Source organism: Malus sylvestris, chromosome 14 (assembly GCF_916048215.2).
Source record: "Malus sylvestris chromosome 14, drMalSylv7.2, whole genome shotgun sequence".
NCBI lineage: Eukaryota > Viridiplantae > Streptophyta > Magnoliopsida > Rosales > Rosaceae > Malus > Malus sylvestris.
In genome coordinates, this window is record NC_062273.1 from 27,640,495 (window position 1) to 27,658,901 (window position 18,407).

The 18,407-nt window shown below is 38.5% G+C and overlaps 3 protein-coding genes across 14 annotated transcripts; 1 reads left to right on the plus strand and 2 right to left on the minus strand.

The window, feature by feature from the left end:
- Positions 1 to 699: 699 nt before the first annotated feature.
- Positions 700 to 7,921, minus strand: LOC126598860 (uncharacterized). Of its 12 annotated transcripts, none has more exons than XM_050265232.1 (9): positions 7,796 to 7,921; positions 7,657 to 7,730; positions 5,047 to 6,151; positions 2,683 to 4,263; positions 2,515 to 2,596; positions 2,361 to 2,427; positions 1,995 to 2,180; positions 1,830 to 1,890; positions 700 to 1,289 (listed from the first exon to the last, which is right to left on the minus strand). In XM_050265232.1, exons 3-9 carry the CDS (start codon positions 6,110 to 6,112, stop codon positions 1,120 to 1,122), a joined length of 3,213 nt encoding a protein of 1,070 aa, XP_050121189.1. In that variant the 5' UTR covers positions 6,113 to 6,151; positions 7,657 to 7,730; positions 7,796 to 7,921; the 3' UTR covers positions 700 to 1,119. The 12 variants fall into 12 exon arrangements, with proteins under 12 accessions (XP_050121189.1, XP_050121190.1, XP_050121188.1 ...); XM_050265233.1 differs by having other exon boundaries at positions 2,683 to 4,170; positions 4,954 to 6,151; XM_050265231.1 differs by having other exon boundaries at positions 2,683 to 4,431; positions 4,954 to 6,151.
- A 743-nt stretch (positions 7,922 to 8,664) lies between these two features.
- On the plus strand, positions 8,665 to 10,316 carry LOC126598862 (protein SPIRAL1-like 3). Its single transcript, XM_050265236.1, has 3 exons — positions 8,665 to 8,753; positions 9,474 to 9,765; positions 9,987 to 10,316. Exons 2-3 carry the CDS (start codon positions 9,499 to 9,501, stop codon positions 10,095 to 10,097), a joined length of 378 nt encoding a protein of 125 aa, XP_050121193.1. The 5' UTR covers positions 8,665 to 8,753; positions 9,474 to 9,498; the 3' UTR covers positions 10,098 to 10,316.
- Positions 10,317 to 10,954: 638 nt separating this feature from the next.
- Positions 10,955 to 17,764, minus strand: LOC126598861 (tip elongation aberrant protein 1-like). The gene is made up of 11 exons (XM_050265235.1): positions 17,502 to 17,764; positions 16,857 to 17,006; positions 16,279 to 16,446; positions 15,486 to 15,638; positions 15,191 to 15,343; positions 14,844 to 15,008; positions 14,563 to 14,733; positions 12,204 to 12,387; positions 11,909 to 12,098; positions 11,575 to 11,776; positions 10,955 to 11,421 (listed from the first exon to the last, which is right to left on the minus strand). The coding sequence occupies exons 1-11, from the start codon at positions 17,713 to 17,715 to the stop codon at positions 11,372 to 11,374; spliced, it is 1,800 nt and encodes a 599-aa protein (XP_050121192.1). The 5' UTR covers positions 17,716 to 17,764; the 3' UTR covers positions 10,955 to 11,371.
- Between the last annotated feature and the right edge of the window lie 643 nt (positions 17,765 to 18,407).

Consider the following 18,407-nt stretch of genomic DNA (forward strand, 5'->3'; position numbering starts at 1 on the left):
GATTATCTTAATCGTGAGTTACAAGCAAGGTGATGAAACAACACATGGGGTCATCTAAACCCTTCGCTACCTTACCCGAATATATGCTCTACTCTTAGATCTCTGTACACTTGGTAAACAAATACTGAAACGTAACAAACAACAAAGGGAACTTTAACGAAAAGCTCCCGGTAGTGTTCACTTTAACGAAAAACCACACATAACTGAAACTTGCGCCGTAAGGAAGTTACAAACATCAAGGATTCAAGTCACAATCTATAATTTCACATCAATAACATTGTAAATACTTCCCTCTTCTCAGAAGCCGTGGTCTTCCCTCGTTCGCGGATGGAACCGCTGTCTGTCCTCCGGACTTTATTTCCGATGCTGAGGGAAGGTTGCCCGATGACGTCGATCCTCTCTACGAAGCATGGATCCGGCAGGGTCAATTGGTGCTGCCATGGTTGGCGAGTTCACTAACACTAACTTTCTCACCGTCATTGTCAACAAAATTCGCACAAAGATGACGATTAAGCACTCAGTTATCATCCTGTTTGCATAGTACAAGAAAACCATACTCGAGGAGGAGATTCAAACTCGCCGTAACGGTTTAGAGGTAAATGTTCTAAACCACATGAGTTACATGCGGAGTGAAGACTATAAACAAAAACTCTTGTAGTCTGGTACGTCACATGAACCATATAACCAAAAAACCGAAGATAATAAGAATGTCGCTTATATAAAAAACCGAATATAATTAAGCCAACAAAATTCAGTAGCAAACTCTTTGAAGATATTGCATTTCTTACCTAAGTAAATAAAACGCTCTATCCTTCTAGCTCTGTATGCTTGGTAAACAAAAAACCGAAACAAAACAACGAATGTACTCTTACATGTTAACTGAGAGCTGGACCGCTAGGAAGTGAAAAACATCGAAGGATCCAAGCGCACAAGAAAGGCTTCTGAAGAAGGAGCAGCCGAACAATTTCATCTTGACTGGAAGCACAAGGTTTATGTGGGTTGCCAATGCAACTTACACAATTATTCGTTGCCATAGAGGTGTTTAGAATCAACTCAGGAACCCGTTTCCTGAGTAACTTTAGCCAACTGCAACTCCGCCGGCCAATACAAGTAATGGTATCAATTTTTGGGTGACCGCGCTTGATCCTCTAAAACTTGACTATAAAATTCCCATGATTTAGCGTTTTCTGTTATGGGGCCTTGACCAAATCGATGGTGGTTCACATATTCTTGAACATTTGGAGCATAAACTAATCCTTCCAGATAACGACGAATATTGCCTCCAACCCCTGTGATGAACCAAGTGTATAATTGCATATTACACCAAATCATTATGTAAAAAGTATTTGATAGTAGAAAACAAAAACAGCAAATAAAATGATATTATGACTCAAATGCCATCCGAAAATATACAACGAACGATAGGGGATGACACTGCAAAAGACAAGTAATTGCAATAAAACACCTGGAAGCTAAAATTTCACACCAGTAACATTGTAAATACTTGGAAGTAAAAGTAATTGAGTACTATTTAGAGAAGTAAACAAAAACATTGAGGCTGAGAATAGATAAACTGAAAATCATAAATTCAAAAACCTGGAGGAACCTACAGGCATAAAGCTTTGAAGCCACACAAACGTGCATAATACTTGCAAGACATAACAGCAAAACTAGGTCCACACGTGGATCAAATTTTAACCAACATAATTCTTTTCGCTGAGATTGACCATGTGCAATGCAAACGTGAATGAGGCTAGAATGTGTGATATACATGCAACCATTGATCTCCTTACATTTCCAAATACACAAAAACTTGAACGGTATCTCACCTAGTGATCTATCCATTCGATTCTTGAAATGATATGGGAAGGGAAATATTGCTGTGTTCTCCTAAGCAATCAGAAACAAAAGTATTAGTTTCAGGCTGTAACTTTTGTACTTAAATCAATCACGTCATAGTGAAGAAATAAAGAGGAAAGAGTTGATCAATTAACTGGATTGCATAAAGCTTTGTATGGAGAATCATCCACTAATAATGTGTTTGTCTCGTTGTACTCTCCCCTCGCCAATGGAAGATCAGGATCATGCTTCTCCCATAACTTTCTTAGTTCTTTCAAAACAAGGGGTTTTTTCTCGTTGTCAAGAGTTTTGAACTTCGTTTTAGTACAGTGGGATTGATTCTGCATAACACCAATCGTTGTAAGAATAATGTAATAGAATTGAAATCAATGCAATGCAATTATGAATTGATTCACCCAAAATACAAGTTCTACAAATTGCAAAAGTAACACTAAATTACTTTACTGGATAAGTTTGATTACAGGGGATTGTCTTACAAACTATACTGAAGAAGTCCTTACCCAGCAAAAAAGCAATTTCTTTTTGGAAATTCCCAAAAGATAATCCACCACCTCATCCACGTTCTTCCTGAAAAAGCGAGTGTAAGATATCATAACCCAACAAAACCGGAAATGAGAGAAGGAACAGGTGTATCAGTCCTGGAATGAAGTTTACTTGTTTCTTGAAGACCAAATAGCCACGTTAAAATAGTCAAAGCAGAACAGTAGAAAAGAATCATAAAATGGCCTCTTAAAAACTGCAAAAAAAACATGTGGGGATTAGATTTCAGTAAGGCTAGAAAAGTATATAACTCTCCATATACATTTAAATGTAAATTATCACCTGATTTCCTTGATATCATTGTGTCTGGTTTATACAGTTTAATCTGCTGGGGAACCAGTTGAACAATATCTGCAAGAAGCCCGTTTACATCAAGAATGAGAAGCTTTTTCTTAGAAACGCTAACAAGAGGTCTTTCAACAGCCCAATTTGGTATCTGTGAACGACTGCCTTCCTTCGCCACAGCACCCAAATCAACTTGGCCAGGAAAGCCAGCACAAACTTGGTGGTTGGTGTTGTTATTTCCTGAGGCATTAGATCTCTTGTTCTGATCGTTGTCCTCATTTTTCTCCTGTAAAGTACTTTCCTTCAAAAGTAATTGTATCACGTCTAGGTCTGATGCTACTGCTACCGGAGGCTGTGGAGATGGATCCGCTCCTGGAATAATCTTCTCCACTAAAGTACCAACAGAAGGATCAGAACTTGTATCATTACTCTTACGCATTTTAAGCCTTTTCTTCCGTTCCTTTCTCCCTTGTGAGCAACTCAAAACTTCAATGAGTTCGATACTCTCAGAATTGATTCTTTGTCTAATTCCCTCAACAAGAGGTTTTTCCACTTCTAGATCTTGTTTTGAGAACATTGTAACTGGAGGCTGTACAGTAAGATCTACTCCTGGAAAAGTATTTCCTCCTAAAGAAGTACCAACAGAAAGATCATATCTTTCATCAATACACTCGTTGGTCTTATGCCTTCTCTTTCGCTTCTTCTTCTTCTGTTCTTGTGAGCAACTCAAGTCCACAGTACGCGACTTGGGACCTTCTGAACTTGCTGCCGCACTATTTCCCTCCACAAGTGGTTGTGGCAAATCTACTTTTTCCTCTGAGAATTCCGAGTCTGGAGGCTGCTGAGAGGGATCTATTCCTGGCATAAAATTTTCCACAAAAGGAATACCAACTGAAAGCTCACAACTTTTGTCATTACTCTCCCGGGTTTTAAACTTTTTCTTCTTTGTTCTTGAGGAACTCAAATCTCCAATAGGTTCAGAACTTACTGAATTAATTTTCGTGCTAATCCCATCCATAAGTGATTGTGGCAATTCTAGCTTTTGTTCTGAGGATTCTGAGACTGGAGGCTTTTGAGACAGATCTACTCCTGGCACAATATTTTCCACCAAAGAGCTACCAACTGAAAACTCACCTCGTTTGTCATTCCCACAACTTTCATCATTACTCTCCCGGGTTTCTGACTTTTTCTTCTGTGTCTTTTTCTTCTTTTTTCTTGAGGAACTCAAATCTTCAACAGGGTCAGAACTTTCCGGATTGATTTTTGCATTAATTCCTTCCATAAGGGGTTGTAGCAATTCTAGCTTTTGCTCTGAGGATTCTGAGACTGGAGGCTGTTGAGATGGATCTACTCCTGGCATAATACTTTCCACCAAGGAAATACCAACAGAAAGCTCACAACTTTTGTCATTACTCTCCCTGGTTTCAGAATTCTTCTTCTGATTCTTTTTCTTCTTTTTTCTTGAGGAACTCAAATCTTCAATAGGTTCAGAACTTTCTGAATTAATCTTTGCGCTAATTCCTTCCATAAGGGGCTGTGGCAATTCTAGCTTTTGTTTCGAGGATTCTGAGACTGGAGGTTGTTGAGGAGGATGTACTCCTGGCATAATATTTTCCACTGAAGAAATACCAACTGAAAGCTCATAACTTTTGTCATTACCACAACCTTCGTCATTACTCTCCCGGGTTTCAGACTTCTTCAGAGTCTTTTTCTTCTTTTTTCTTGAGGAACTCAAATCTTCAATAAGTTCAGAACTTTCTGAATTAATTTTCGTGCTCATTCCTTCCATAAGTGGCTTTGGCAATTCTAGCTTTTGTTTTGAGGATTCAGAGACTGGAGGTTGTTGAGGCAGATCTCTTCCTGGCATAATATTTTCCACTAAAGAAATACCAACTGAAAGCTCACAACTTTTGTCATTACCACAACTTTCGTCATTACTCTCCTGGGTTTCAGACTTCTTCAGAGTCTTTTTCTTCTTTTTTCTTGAGGAACTCAAATCTTCAATAAGTTCAGAACTTTCTGAATTAATTTTCATGCTCATTCCTTCCATAAGTGGCTTTGGCAATTCTAGCTTTTGTTTTGAGGATTCAGAGACTGGAGGTTGTTGAGGCAGATCTCTTCCTGGCATAATATTTTCCACTAAAGAAATACCAACTGAAAGCTCACAACTTTTGTCATTACCACAACTTTCGTCATTACTCTCCCGGGTTTCAGACTTCTTCCGAGTCTTTTTCTTCTTTTTTCTTGAGGAACTTAAATCTTCAGTAGGTTCAGAACTTTCTGAATTAATTTTCATGCTCATTCCTTCCATAAGTGGCTGTGGCAATTCTAGCTTTTGTTTTGAGGATTCAGAGACCGGAGGTTGTTGAGGCAGATCTCTTCCTGGCATAATACTTTCCACTAAAGAAATACCAACTGACAGCTCACAACTTCTGTCATTCCTACAACTTTCATCATTACTCTCTTGGGTTTTAGACTTCTTCCGAGTCTTTTTCTTCTTTTTTCTTGAGGAGCTCAAATCTTTAATAGGTTTAGCAATTTTTGAGTTTTCATTTGTGCCAACTCCCTCCATAGGTGGCTGTGCCATTGCCACCTGTTCCACTTGTTCAGGGAAGTCTACGACAGAAGGCTCTACAGAATGATCTACCGTTGGCATAATAGTTTCAGCTAAAGAAGTACCAACAGAAATATCACAATTTTTATCATCACTCTCACGGATTTTATGCCTTTTATCCTGCTTCTTTCTCTTCTTTTTTCGCTCGTGAAACAAATCTTCTTGCTGTTCTTCCTTTTCTGAAATTGCCGTGCAAATTACAGCACAAGACTCCGGGCATGAATTTTTAGATTCTAGGGCAACACCTATTGTATCCTTCTTCTTTCTCTTCCTATTGGTCAAGCCTCCCTGAGGAGGTAACTCAGCTGGTACCAAATCAGAAATGATACTCATTGAAGGCTCATCCATCAGTGTATCAGTCCCAAGTGAAGCATTATGATGTTCATCCCTACCCAAATACTGCACACAATTTTTTTTTTCAGGAGTAATATTCTCAACTGAAAGTGTCCCCTTCAAACAGCATAGATCTGAATCATCAAGATTTGGGGCATGACTTCTCTGCACATGGGATTCCACTGGGTTTACCAGAATGTCCAAGCTTTGCACTGGATCGAACTTATTAATAACTTTAGCACCACTGCTCCTAGCTCTCTTCCGCTGTCTCTTCGGCAATACAGCAGGCAGGGCTTCAGTTAGAGGCAAATTTGCACTAATATTTACTGAAGGCTCCTCCAACAAAACATTGTTCATGGACTCATTGAGCTTCTCTGAGTACTCCTTTTCTGACTGTGAATTTGGTTTTTCATTACACACTGCAGTTTCCATATTGATCAGTAGATAATCACTGGGAAATCTTCTCCTTGAATCAAGCATTGTCAACTAAAATTGTCTTCTCCATAATTTTTCTAACACCTGAAAGAATGGTCAACATAAACGAAAAAACAGATTCGTAAGACATTTCTGCATTTTCCACAAGCAATAAAGAAAAATACGCTAATTCATTAAAATAGAGATAGAACACCCAGAAGCCAATATCATTAAACACATGCTTGGATTTCAAAATTACAAATTTCATACCGAATGCAATTAAAAAATCATAATAAATTAGTAAAAGAATCAGTCCAGGGTGTATATTCACATAAGCACAATACCCGGATCTGTAGTTTATACGCATCAACAACAACAACAATAACAACAAAGCCTTTTCCCACTAAATGGGGTCAGCTATATGAATCCTAGAATGCCATTGCACTCGATTTTGTATCACGTCTTCCGTTAGATCCAAATACTCTAAGTCTTTTTTTAGAGTCTCTTCCAAAGTCTTCCTAGGTCTTCCTCTACCCCTTCAGCCCTGAACCTTTGTCCCGTAATCGCATCGCCTTCGTTTCACATGTCCAAACCAAAGTAACCGATTTTCTCTCATATTTTCTTCAATTTTGGCTACTCCTACTTTACCTCGGACAAAGTCATTCCTAATCTTATCCTTTCTTGTGTGCCCACACATCCAAGGAAGCATTCTCATCTCCGCTAAACCCATTTTACGTATGTGTTGATGCTTCATTGTTATACGCATTTTCGCTTAAAATCAAAATTGAAATTAACAAGATAACAAACGATAATAGTAATAAACAGAACCAAAGGATCCATGAAGCTGATGGGAAACTTCTAGCTGATGATCAACCTCCGCTATAACTAACGGACTTAATTTTTCGGCAGTCATATAACAATAGGACTAAGTAATTTGCTTCATATGAAAATGGGATTGAGTAGTCTGCTTCGTATTACCAAAGGGATTAAGTAATTTTCTTATTCTAATAAAGAATTTGAAACTTTGTAACATGAAAATTCGAAAATTGCACTCAATCAGCTGATACACACAGGACTGAGATGGGATTAATAATTTTCTTCGTACAACAATGGGATTAATCCATTTGCATCATATTAATGAAATGGTTATGTACTTTCCTTATTCTAATGAAGAAATCGATCCTATCGAAAATTTGCACTCAATCAGCAGATATACACAGGACTGAGATGGGATTAAATAATTTTCTTCATATAACAATGGGATTAAGTCATTTTTTTCTTCATGTAAACATTGGGATTAAGTATATCCATATTGAAAACCCGAAAACTACACACAGTCACCTGATATACAAAGAACTGAACACCCATTGAAATGCATTCACAAACAATCAAGCAATCAAATTAACAGCTCAAAATTAATTTCAAAGCAATAACACAATCACCATTCAGAAGCTAATCAACAACAATTATAAATAAAAATAATAATAATATGAGCCGAAGCAAACAGGATAGAGATTGGTAAATCAAAAACGCAATTAATTCGTTAATTAACTAAATTTTTATCAGGCATTTCAAAATATGAAGAAAATAATAGTTAACGGAGAACCGACCTCTGTTCAATCGGCAATGTCAGCACCGAGCAGATCTCTGACGGCGGAATTGAGAGAAGACGCGGAGGAGCAACCTCGGCAGTATCAGCACCGAGCAAATCTCTGACGGCAGAAATAAGAGAAACCGCGGAGGAGCAACGGAATTGGCGGCGGAGAGAAGAAGCAGAAGAAGAGAGGAAAATGAATGAGTGGGAGGCGGAGGGAGTCGAAGCGGCGGCGAGTCGAAAGGTCGAAGAGTGGCAATTGGAATTTTAACCGCTTTAAGCTTCCGCTTCGATGCGCGTCTACCTGTTGTTAACCTAGGTGGGCTATTTCGTCATTTTACAAGGTGTTTACTTTTGCGTTTTCATCCGCCGCCTCTGCGTATTCGGATTAGGGTTTCTCTGTGCCGGACTCTTTATTGTTGTTTTGGGCCTAGTTTTCTGTTAATGGGCTGATAAGGTCTCATTTGGCCCAAATGGTAATTTTTGTTTTGGTGCAAAGGCCCAAATGTTGAAAGTTCCGCCTTTAAGTAGTTTAAATTAAAGTAAAATATTCGGAAAAAAAAAATATGATAAAAAAAGAGTAAATTGTAATAATGGTTCTTTTTAACTAAATTCATTACCATTAATTCATCAACTCATCAAAACGTGCAGCTATTGTCTCTTAACTAAAAATCCATTATCATTGGTCCCTCAACTTTAATCTAACTGGAGAAATTGTTCCTTAACTTTAACTTAATTGTAGCAATGGTTCCTCAACTTTAACCCAATTGTAGCAATGGTTATTATAACATAATTCATTTTGAAAAAATTCTGACGAAATTGACAAAAATGATCATAGCTACATATTTTGACGAGTTGAGGGACCAATGATAATAGATTTTTAGTTGAGAGACTATTACTCCAATTTGATTAAAGTTTAAGGACGGTTGCTACAATTTATTAAAAAAAAAAAAACAAATCGAATATTGAAAATATCTTCTGATAGTGGGCCACAGCGCATGCGATTTGAATTTCAGTATAAATACAGAAAGTTGCCGCTGGCTTTGCTTTACCACTCACTGCTCTCGCGACTCAGATCTGAAGTCCAAACAACACAACGCAGTGCTCTCACGGGTAACTCTCGCTCGCTATCTCTATCTGCTGTTTGTTTCCCGAGAAAATGCAGGAAAATTATGTATAGAAATCTTCTGAAATTAGCTAAACTGAATAATTTACTCTACATGAATAATTTACTCTACATTTGGTGGATCTGTATCGGAATTTACAATCGTGATTTTACTGTGGAATCGCTTCTTGTTGTTGTTGTTGGTGATTGCTTTTATTAGTTTGTTATGATCTTATGAACATTGTGCATTTTCTTTGCTTAATTTTGATTCTCATGCATTAGCTAGAAATTTTCGGATTGCAGATGTGTAAGTTTGTTTAATGCAAATTTTGCAATAGCTTGAATCCATCTTTCATTACTGTTTTCGGGTCAGATTTCACACTCGGAGTTTGAGTTATGGCCGAGGAATTGAATTTCATGGTCCTATAGTAATTTGATATTATTGGAGGTTTGGTTTTGATCAGTTGATATTATGAATTAATGAAAAATATGAATTTCGAGATCCGGAGACATTAATTGCGGCGTAATAGCACAAAATGTTTCGGAGATAAACAACAACAAAGCCGTATCTTACTAAGTAGAGTCGACTGTATGAATCTTAGAACGCCACTGAGGTGGCATTTTCTTGCTTTCTTTCTGATTCATGCAATCCTGGATACATTTTGGTTGGTATTGCTTTGTGTTGGTTTCATTGATTGTTATTTAATTGGTTGGAAAACTATGTGCAGTATCCATTCATTCGAGGAGAGGAACATGGGTCGTGGAGTGAGCAGCGGAGGGGGAGAAAGCTCTTTGGGCTATCTGTTTGGAGGTGGAGAAGAAACTCAGAATCCCGTGGCGAAAAGGGGTGCAGCTCCTCAGAACCAGGCGCCGGTTCCAACTGCCGAACCACCTGCTCAGAGGGCTACCGCTCCCGCACCACCTGCAGAAGTCAATAAGGAGATTCCCGCTGGCGTACCTGGGAACACTTCAAACAACTATTTCCGAGCTGATGGCCAGAACTGCGGCAACTTCATCACAGTATGATCTTTGTTCATAGTCTTGTTTTGTTCGGTAGAAATTTCACCTGCATTTCTGTTTCTCTCGTGAAGAGATTGTTCGCAAATCTGTGATTCGCAGATTTGCATATTTTATGATGTTCTGACTGGAAATTTGAATGTTCTTTATCTTTTGCTAACAACTTTCATCACCCTTTCATGTTTGGTATTCACTGTTTATGGCTTTGAAAATTTGGTTGACAGGATCGACCATCAACGAAAGTGCACTCAGCTCCCGGTGGTGGATCATCCCTAGACTACCTGTTTGGAGGCGGTGGCGGTGGCGGTGGCGGTGGCGGTGGCGGTGGCAAGTGAAAGCCTCACGCCGCTGAAGTTGGAATCGTCAGTTTGGTCCTCGGGCACCTTTGTAACTTGGACCCTCTGTAGATGATTTCTCATCCCTTTCATGTTGGGTTTAAGCTTTTATGCTGCTGAAACTTTCGAGTTAAATTGGCCGATGATATAATCGTTCACAAATTGCACTGCATGTTCTACAAGGTTTTCGTTTTAATCGAAATTTGTACAAGTTTTTTAGATCCTGTTCGGAAGGAAAGAAGCACACGAGAAGTGTTTCTCCATAAAGTCGCTTAAAAAATCACTTGATGTTATTGAAACCCCTTTTTTGTGCTCGAATTTTGTAGTGTTCTTTAAAAATACCTAGGAACGAACCTTTTTTTTTCTCCCAACACTTCCATATAGGATGAAATCAATTAACCGACAAATCAACATGAGTTCGGCCAGTTGGTCAAGGCAAAATCAATTAACCGACAAATCAACATAGGTTAGGTTAGCTGGTCGAGGCAATGTGCTCCCCATTTTTTGACTCGAATTCGAATCCCCCTCTAGAGATTCGTTCAAGAAAACGTATGACCTTATAAAAAAGAGTAAATTATAGCAATGGTCCATAAATTAAAAATCTATTATCATTGGTCTCTCAACTCATTAAAATCCATTACCAATAGTCCCTCAACTTTAATCCAGTTGGAGAAATGGTCCCTTAACTTTAATCCATTACAATTGGCTTTCCAGCACAACTCATTTTGACAAAATTCTTACAAAGTTGACGAAAATGACCATAGCTACACATTTTGATGGGTTGCGAGGCCAATGGTAATGGATTTTTAGTTGAGGGATCGTTGCTACAACTTACTTTATAAAAAATCAAAAACTAGTTTAAGAGATTGATAAACTTGCCCTAACATCAAGATTCAAAGAACAGAATTCATGACCCGATAAAACCAGATAAAACTATCAATGTAACTAGTTACTAATTTCCATCTAACGAAGACTCTAAACCAAAACAAGAAAGGTAAAATTTAAGCTAAAAAGACCAAACTTCTTATGAGCAAAAGCAACCTCTCTTTTTTCCCCTTCAATTGGGAGGACCTAATCGAGAATTCGCCCGAGTTTTGATGAGCACTACAGACTAGAGTTTTAAACCTACGACTGTTATTGGAGGTTTGCAGATAACAACGGTAGGAAAATTCTGTGTCTCCCGTCATAGGCATCTATGATCTCCTTCGCATGATGAATGTACAGATACCTGGTGGTTTTTCATTTCTGGTTATGTTCAGAAGTAATACTCAATTTCAAATGGATGTTGCGTCGTTCTGTCCTTCCGATGTTAGTTTCCTGTCACCTGCCATCAGAACAGTAAGAGACGATTGATCAGATTTGTTTCTCAACTCATTGCTTTGGCATAACTCGTTATAGTAAGCATAAGCATCTGCGTACAATGCTGATGAGCCCGTAGCAAGGCAAATAAGTAGAAAAATACTCGTTACACTCCTACCTTGGTTTAGGGATGAAGCAGCAGCGGAATTAGCAACGGCAGACAAACTTTCCTTTGTAACTGCAGAGTTGAAATTTGGTGCATCAGCCGGCTTATGAGTCCTGTTGTCTCCCGCAACTTCAGAGTTCGAGTTTGGAGCATTATTGGTCTGATTTTTGCCCAGATTCAAAGGAACCTCTGACTGCTCGGGGTTTCCAGTAAACTGCATAAGAGCCCAGGGTTTAGGTGCAACCCAATATATATTCCACAACAGATAACATTCAGTGTGCACAGGACAAACTAAACAAATTTCTGCCCCTCTATCTGTTCAAGACAAGGGAAAGAAAAATCAGACCTTATGCAAGTGAGAAGCGGCCGAACATGCTTGATGGTTTGAAATGGAACCTGCAGCAGCTTCTGTATGCTCATGTGATACGGGTGCCTTTCCATGAAAATTATCCATCAGATCTCCTCTAGAAGTTTTTGACTTGCTGCTGTAATCACCATTTGACATCAAACCACCAGCTTCACCGGCAGTCCGCTTCCTGATAAGGGATTCACACGATCAAAGTTGAATCAAAATATTCAAATATATTAGTAATATATCTCAACAAAACACACACACACACATATAGACACCATATTCTTACCTGCTGGAATTAGGAATATCAATGTTAAACCCGGGCCGGTTGGGAAAAACTATACCACGAAGAAGCTTTCCATCAATAACAGTTTCAATTGCGTATCCATCAGCAAGTTTGTCAGTAACCTTTGCAACAAATGCCTTCTTCTCCGAAGAAAGCTGGGATTGATTCGAAGGGATATTCTGCCTGCCTGCAGTTATAGCACAAGATCATTCGTGAATGACATCAAAATCCCTCCTCAAGTACATATTCAACCAGTGATTTTTTTTTCGATTACATTATTTTTCATTTTCTTTGAATAGATAACAAATAAAAGTCGCAAGTAGGGAACGGAAGTTTCAGTTACCCAGTGAGTTGAATGCAAACAGTCATAGCAAGGCCAAAACACAAAATGCAAATGGAGGTACACAGACATCGCAGCAAGTCAAACATAAAGCAGTATAGGTACAACGCTTCCCTTTAAGGAAGTATCTAAAAAAAAGTCAAGATTGGCCATCAGAGACTGTTAATCATATTGACAAGAGTTTAAAACGAAGAACCAAACGGTAGTCCTGTCCATCAGCAAATAATTTGAGCAAATAGCTGTGCTGCATCATTCACTGCGTCACAACTTGTGTTAGCAGAATCCAACGGCTTACTCTACCTCAGAACTTCGGTGCCTCACTCATAAAGAGATTGAATAGACAAGAAAACAAGGGACCTATGGCAAGCTCTCCGCCAAACATTTGAGGAAAAATAAGTCTAGGGCGAACACCACTTTGGCCATGGTTGGTAACAGTCAAACTAACACCGTTAGATTGCAAGTATAAATGTATATAACACTATAATAACCTAACTTCTCATTTCCCTGTCCATTGAGAAAGAACCCTTGTTCTCTTCTCGGCGAAGAACCTAGATCATAGAACAGTAGACACCGAACCCTTCTTTGGTCCTTTAAAATGGTTAAGGGTCCGTTTTGGGTGAGGAATTTGGTGGCTCCAAGGGATTGGCAAGGATGGGAGCAGGACACGAATGTGTTTGTGCATGTTAGCCATTTGAAAAAAAATAAAAAAATAAAGTCGTCTGAAAAAAAGAGAGAAGAAGATAAATAAATAAAAACAAAAACAAACATGATTCATTCTAATTTATTACATAACACGAAAACCACAGCAACTATTAGAATTGTACGAGTGGAGATCTAATTATCTGATTTTTCTCAGAAACCAAACAACAGCCACCAGGCTTGGAAATCCCAAATTCATCGGATTGGAGATTAGGCTCAGCTTAGTAGACAACGAATCAGATCTGAGCTTATGCTTCTGAGAAGTGGAAGCGCGGCCATCAGATCAGATGGCCTTGACCAAACCATTTCATCCAAACCAAGAGAGGGAGGGAGAGAGAGAGATTGAGAGAGAGAGAGGGAGAGGGAGAAAGAGAGATACAGATGGGATGGAATGGGAATTGCACACGTGCAAGATTCGGCTCCAGCTTCGGCTTCAGATCTGGATACTGCTCCGGCTCCAACTTTGGCTTCAGCTCCGGATGCTGCTCTGGCTCTAGCTTCGGCTTCAGCTCTGGATACTGCTCCTGCTCCAGCTTCAGCTTCAGCTCCGGATACTGCTCCTGCTCCAGCTTCGGCTTCAGCTCCAGATCCAGCTCCGGCTTTGGCTTCAGCCTTGGATTTTTTGTGCGCGTCGTCATCTGCTCAAGATCTCGGTCTAGAGAGAGAGAGAGAGAGAGAGAGAGAGAGAGAGGCGACGATGCAATCTCACCTATTTATGGTTGAGATTAGGGTTAATCCATTGAGTTAATTCCCGGTTTGAAGCCCACACTTTGGCCCCGGGTTTTTCAAGATCTTTGAAAATTTACCCAAACAGCGTATTCAGGAATCCGGATTTTCCCAATGTCATCCCCTTGTCACAAATCCCCTTCTAAACCCTCACCCAAATGCACCCTAAACGACTAAACGTTTAGCTAGTTCAGTGCAACAGCGCAGCAACATTATCCAACAGCTGCCAAGGGCATCTTTCATTTGCATGATAAATTTAATGAAACCAGTCATTGTGATAAACTTAACATATACACACACGTATGCTAATGAAACCAAAACACATAAAACTGATAGCACTCGTGAAATCTGTTTTCATGGAGTAAGAAACTCGAAAGTGACACAAAGAAAAAAGAAAAGAGAGAACTTCCTAGGGTCAGACAGCTTTCCCTGCCTCTAAATAACTTCGGAGTACGCAAATTCGGCAAAAATAAGAAAACAATAGGGCACATTTCAGACATCTCATTCTGATTCCTACAGGAAATATGTACATTTGATGCATAATAAATAAATGAGTTAATGAAAACAGGACACTTTATCTTAGTAAGTATCACTTACATGGTTGGGCATAAAATGAAACTGGCATGGGTTGGCTCGTATCAGCACTAGTTCCAACCAGAACAAGGGCTCTGTCATGAACAGAGGCGAGATTTTGCTCTTGGCACTTTAGCTTCAATTTCTTCCTCAGCGATAATTTCTCTAGCTTACTTTCATTCTCCCTGGCAAGCCCTAAAATTAGAGATTATATCAGGCCAGTAAGACTCCATACACATAAAATTTTACCCTAAGAAGATAACATAGATAATTCGGCGAGGGGGAATGAAAAGATGATAGTTAACCTGTGTGTAGGTAAAACATGTCGTCCAGTGCCTCAAGACCTTTACTGCAACCACCAATAAATACAAGAACACCTCCCTTGACAGGATCCAAACAGTCCCCAGCAACAGAAAATCTAGCAGACGGTCCATCACCAGCAGTTAGCACCTTGGTCCATACACCAGTGTCTGCACCACAGTTAAGATAGAGTGGGTATCTAAGGATACAATTTCGCAAAAATTAGGGCAATGGAAAGAGTGTAAAGTACACGTGACCGAAGGTGGATAGACAGGAAGGTTCAGAAGCTTCAAACAATCCATAAAAGTAAGTAGCCAAAGGTGAATGTTTTAGAGAATTTCTTGAAACTTACCAACATCAAGCATGTAGAGGTCATTGTATAGATTTTGGGCGTCTGTGAATCCCCCAAAAACAAATAAGTTATTCCCAAAAGCAACAGTACAATGACCCCCTCGGGGTGGCATAAACTGTCCAGTAGTTTTCAGCTCCCTCCAAATTAGAGTATCTAATTAAGTACCATAATACAAGAATTACAGAAGGTACATGTCATATACAATATCCAAGAGCTAGGTACTAGTAGTATCTAAATTACGTAAAATGTTAAATAAACTTGCAATTGGGTAAAAAAATTCAGAAAATAATGGTACCTGTATCAAGTATATGGACATCAGACAAATAGTAATCATGCCCATCTTCACCACCAATAACAATTAGTTTGTTCTTCCAAGATGAACAAGTATGGCTATCACGCCGAGATGGTGGGTTGCCTGATGTCATAGCACGTTTCCATACAAACGTCTCTACAAGATAGGATGAGAAAAGGGATTAAACATGTCTTCCGTGCTATATGTATCGATCAGTAACCTAGTTAAGTTGAATGTTCAGGTTCTAGATAAATGTAGATTGCGAAGGCAATTAAAAACTGAATGCGATGTCCTACACCTAGAACACTCCCTCTCTTCTTCCTCCCCTAGGTTGTAAAAAGAACAAGGTGACAGAGATGACCCTGTGCAATCCTACAAACTCACAGCACGACAAGAGCAAGAGGACAGAGACAAAATTCTTATATGACTTTACTGAACAACACACCACCAACTTCATGACGTAAGAAGGTCCACACCAAAAGACAGATATATCAAATAAGTAAATTCATAAGATCAATGCGAGTGGTACCATGCAAATGCAGAATCATTATTTTTAACAACAAAAATATTAGCAAGAGGCACATAATATTTATAGACTTTACTGAAGAGCATGCCAACAACTTCATTCCCAAAGAAGTCCCACATGCTATCCAAAAACCTATGCTAAAGTGAGATACATCAAGTAAATTCATTGTGATGTAAATGCACAATTACTATCAGAAAAAAGTGTGATGAAAGTAAATCAAACCAATCCTCACGCAAGTGATTAATGAACAAACCTTACAAGGAAACCTACCTGTATTCAAAATGTAAAGATCATTGAAATACACTTCATTGTCGTTACTAACAGATTTTCCACAGCCACCAAATATAAATAGCCGTTTCCCAACAAGGGCAGCACTATGACCCTCCCGTGCCTCTGGTGCTTCACCTCTTAAACTTGGAGATATCCATGTATGTAAAGCTACACGAGCATTAAGAACATAAGTGGGAAGTGATACGCACAGTTCAGAAATCAATAATAAGGAATTTGATGAGCCTTAAAAGGTGGTGGTGTCAATAAATGTTGAGAATTGAGTATATCTGGTCACGTAGTTCCAAACCAAGCCCTAAATGGTAACAGTGTAGTAAATGTTGAAAATTGAGTATATCTGGTTTCAACTCTTCGATATACCAATCCAAAGTGGATAGGAAAATAAGTTAATTGCCACCCCGGACTTAGAATCACTGATTTAATTATTTATTCCGAAAAGGAATCATCTGATTGAATTACTTGACCCAAAATAACGTATAGAAGCATGAGCATGCTACGTAGTCAAGAAAAGATATAAAAGCTAGGGAAATAGCAAAAATATAAGAGAGAAAGTCACTCACAGGTGTCTAATATATGCAAATCCCTGAGAGGATTCATCCCATCCGTACCCCCAAAGACGAAGAGATTATCACCAACAGTGGTGCAGCTGTGGCTGTCCCTTGGAGTTGGCGGGGTGCCTTTAATCGCTGGCTGGCTCCATGAATGCGTAGCTGCAGTCAGCAGAGTAAGAGTATTAACAATAACAATCTCTATATAAAATGCAACAACACATAGGAAAATGCAGAGTGCTAGTTGTTAACACCAACATGAAAATTTGAAACCAAAGTTAAAGAAATTATGTAGCACTATTCGAAATTTTTAACCAATAAAACCCCTAAAAATCAAAATTTAGCAGAATAATCCCATGAAGCATTTACTCAATAATTCTGGCAGAAAATTAACCCATCGCAGCATTTGATTCCAATTTTCTAAAGAAGATTATTCCTACCAAAATTACCAAATTAAACCCAACAAAAACCCTAATTACAAGCCAACTAAACACCCCTTAAACATTAATTAACGTGGTTAACTACATAAAGATTCAAGCTTTTTTCCCAGAAAAATCACAAGTAACCAAATTTACACAAACCCACATGCAAAAAACGATAAAGGTACAAATTAAACGAATAATCTGGGTAAATTTTTAGCATTTGGGGAAGACCCACCAGTGTCAAAGACGTGAACTTCGTTGGTCTGACAGTTATCTCTGCCATAGCCACCGAATACATACAGCATCCGCCCTTCCTTGATTGCATTGCATGTATGGCCCCACCGCTTCCCGGGCCCAGACACCTCGCCCACCGCCACTCCTCCTCCTTCTTGTTCTTGTTGTTGCAGGTGAGCTTGTTTGGGCTGCAGCTGCACCCTTTCCCACTTCATTGTGTTTTCTGGGTAAACAATTGGGTAGAGACGCCCAGTTGGGTTAGAAAAATGGGGAAGCAGTGAAATATGCTGAATTACACAGAATAATTTTATTTTATTTTATTTTTTTATAATTAGGATTTTTGTGTTCTGAGATTGAGCTGATTTTATTTTTTTCTAGTTAATGCAAATAAGGACATTGAAATTGAATAAATAAAATTAAGAGATAGGAAATATTTTTTTGGGAAATGAGAGAAAATGTGTTTAAGTAGGTGTATTTGAAGCCACGTATTACCATTTAGTTAGTATTTTTCTTCAATTGTAAGTGTAAGATCTTAAATTCGATATTCGTTAAAAACGAATTTGAATTACATTATTACTAATACATTGTGAGACTACTTCTCTTTTAATGTAAAAAATATTAATTGTTAAAAATAATAATAATAGGTGCATGTGGAGAAGTGATTTTTACATACATTTTATAGGAAATTGATTTATTTAAAAAAATGTGTTTAGGTGATTAAGAAATTAAAATAAGTGTGTAGAAACTGTTTTTTATTTAAAATTGAAAAAATAAATTATAAGTACTACACTAAGGCTTCGTTTGGATGTATTTTCAAAATGACTGAAAAAACACTTTTAAAAAAAATGTTTTTGGGTTTCAAAAGCACTTGAAGTGCTTTCTACAAGAAGCACCGGTTATGTGCTTC

Bases quoted from the DNA above. Each gene is read 5' to 3' on its own strand.
- LOC126598860 (XM_050265221.1), bottom strand. From the start codon at position 6,112: ATGCTTGATTCAAGGAGAAGATTTCCCAGTGATTATCTACTGATCAAT. The intron at 2,597-2,682 runs GTGATAATTTAC...TTTTTTTTGCAG, and splicing joins AATGATATCAAGGAAATCAG to TTTTTAAGAGGCCATTTTAT. The intron at 2,428-2,514 runs GTAAACTTCATT...TCGCTTTTTCAG, and splicing joins ATTTGGTCTTCAAGAAACAA to GAAGAACGTGGATGAGGTGG.
- LOC126598862 (XM_050265236.1), top strand. From the start codon at position 9,499: ATGGGTCGTGGAGTGAGCAGCGGAGGGGGAGAAAGCTCTTTGGGCTAT. The intron at 9,766-9,986 runs GTATGATCTTTG...TTTGGTTGACAG, and splicing joins ACTGCGGCAACTTCATCACA to GATCGACCATCAACGAAAGT.
- LOC126598861 (XM_050265235.1), bottom strand. From the start codon at position 17,715: ATGAAGTGGGAAAGGGTGCAGCTGCAGCCCAAACAAGCTCACCTGCAA. The intron at 12,099-12,203 runs GTAAGAATATGG...ATCCCTTATCAG, and splicing joins GATATTCCTAATTCCAGCAG to GAAGCGGACTGCCGGTGAAG. The intron at 11,777-11,908 runs GTCTGATTTTTC...GCTCTTATGCAG, and splicing joins CCGCTTCTCACTTGCATAAG to TTTACTGGAAACCCCGAGCA.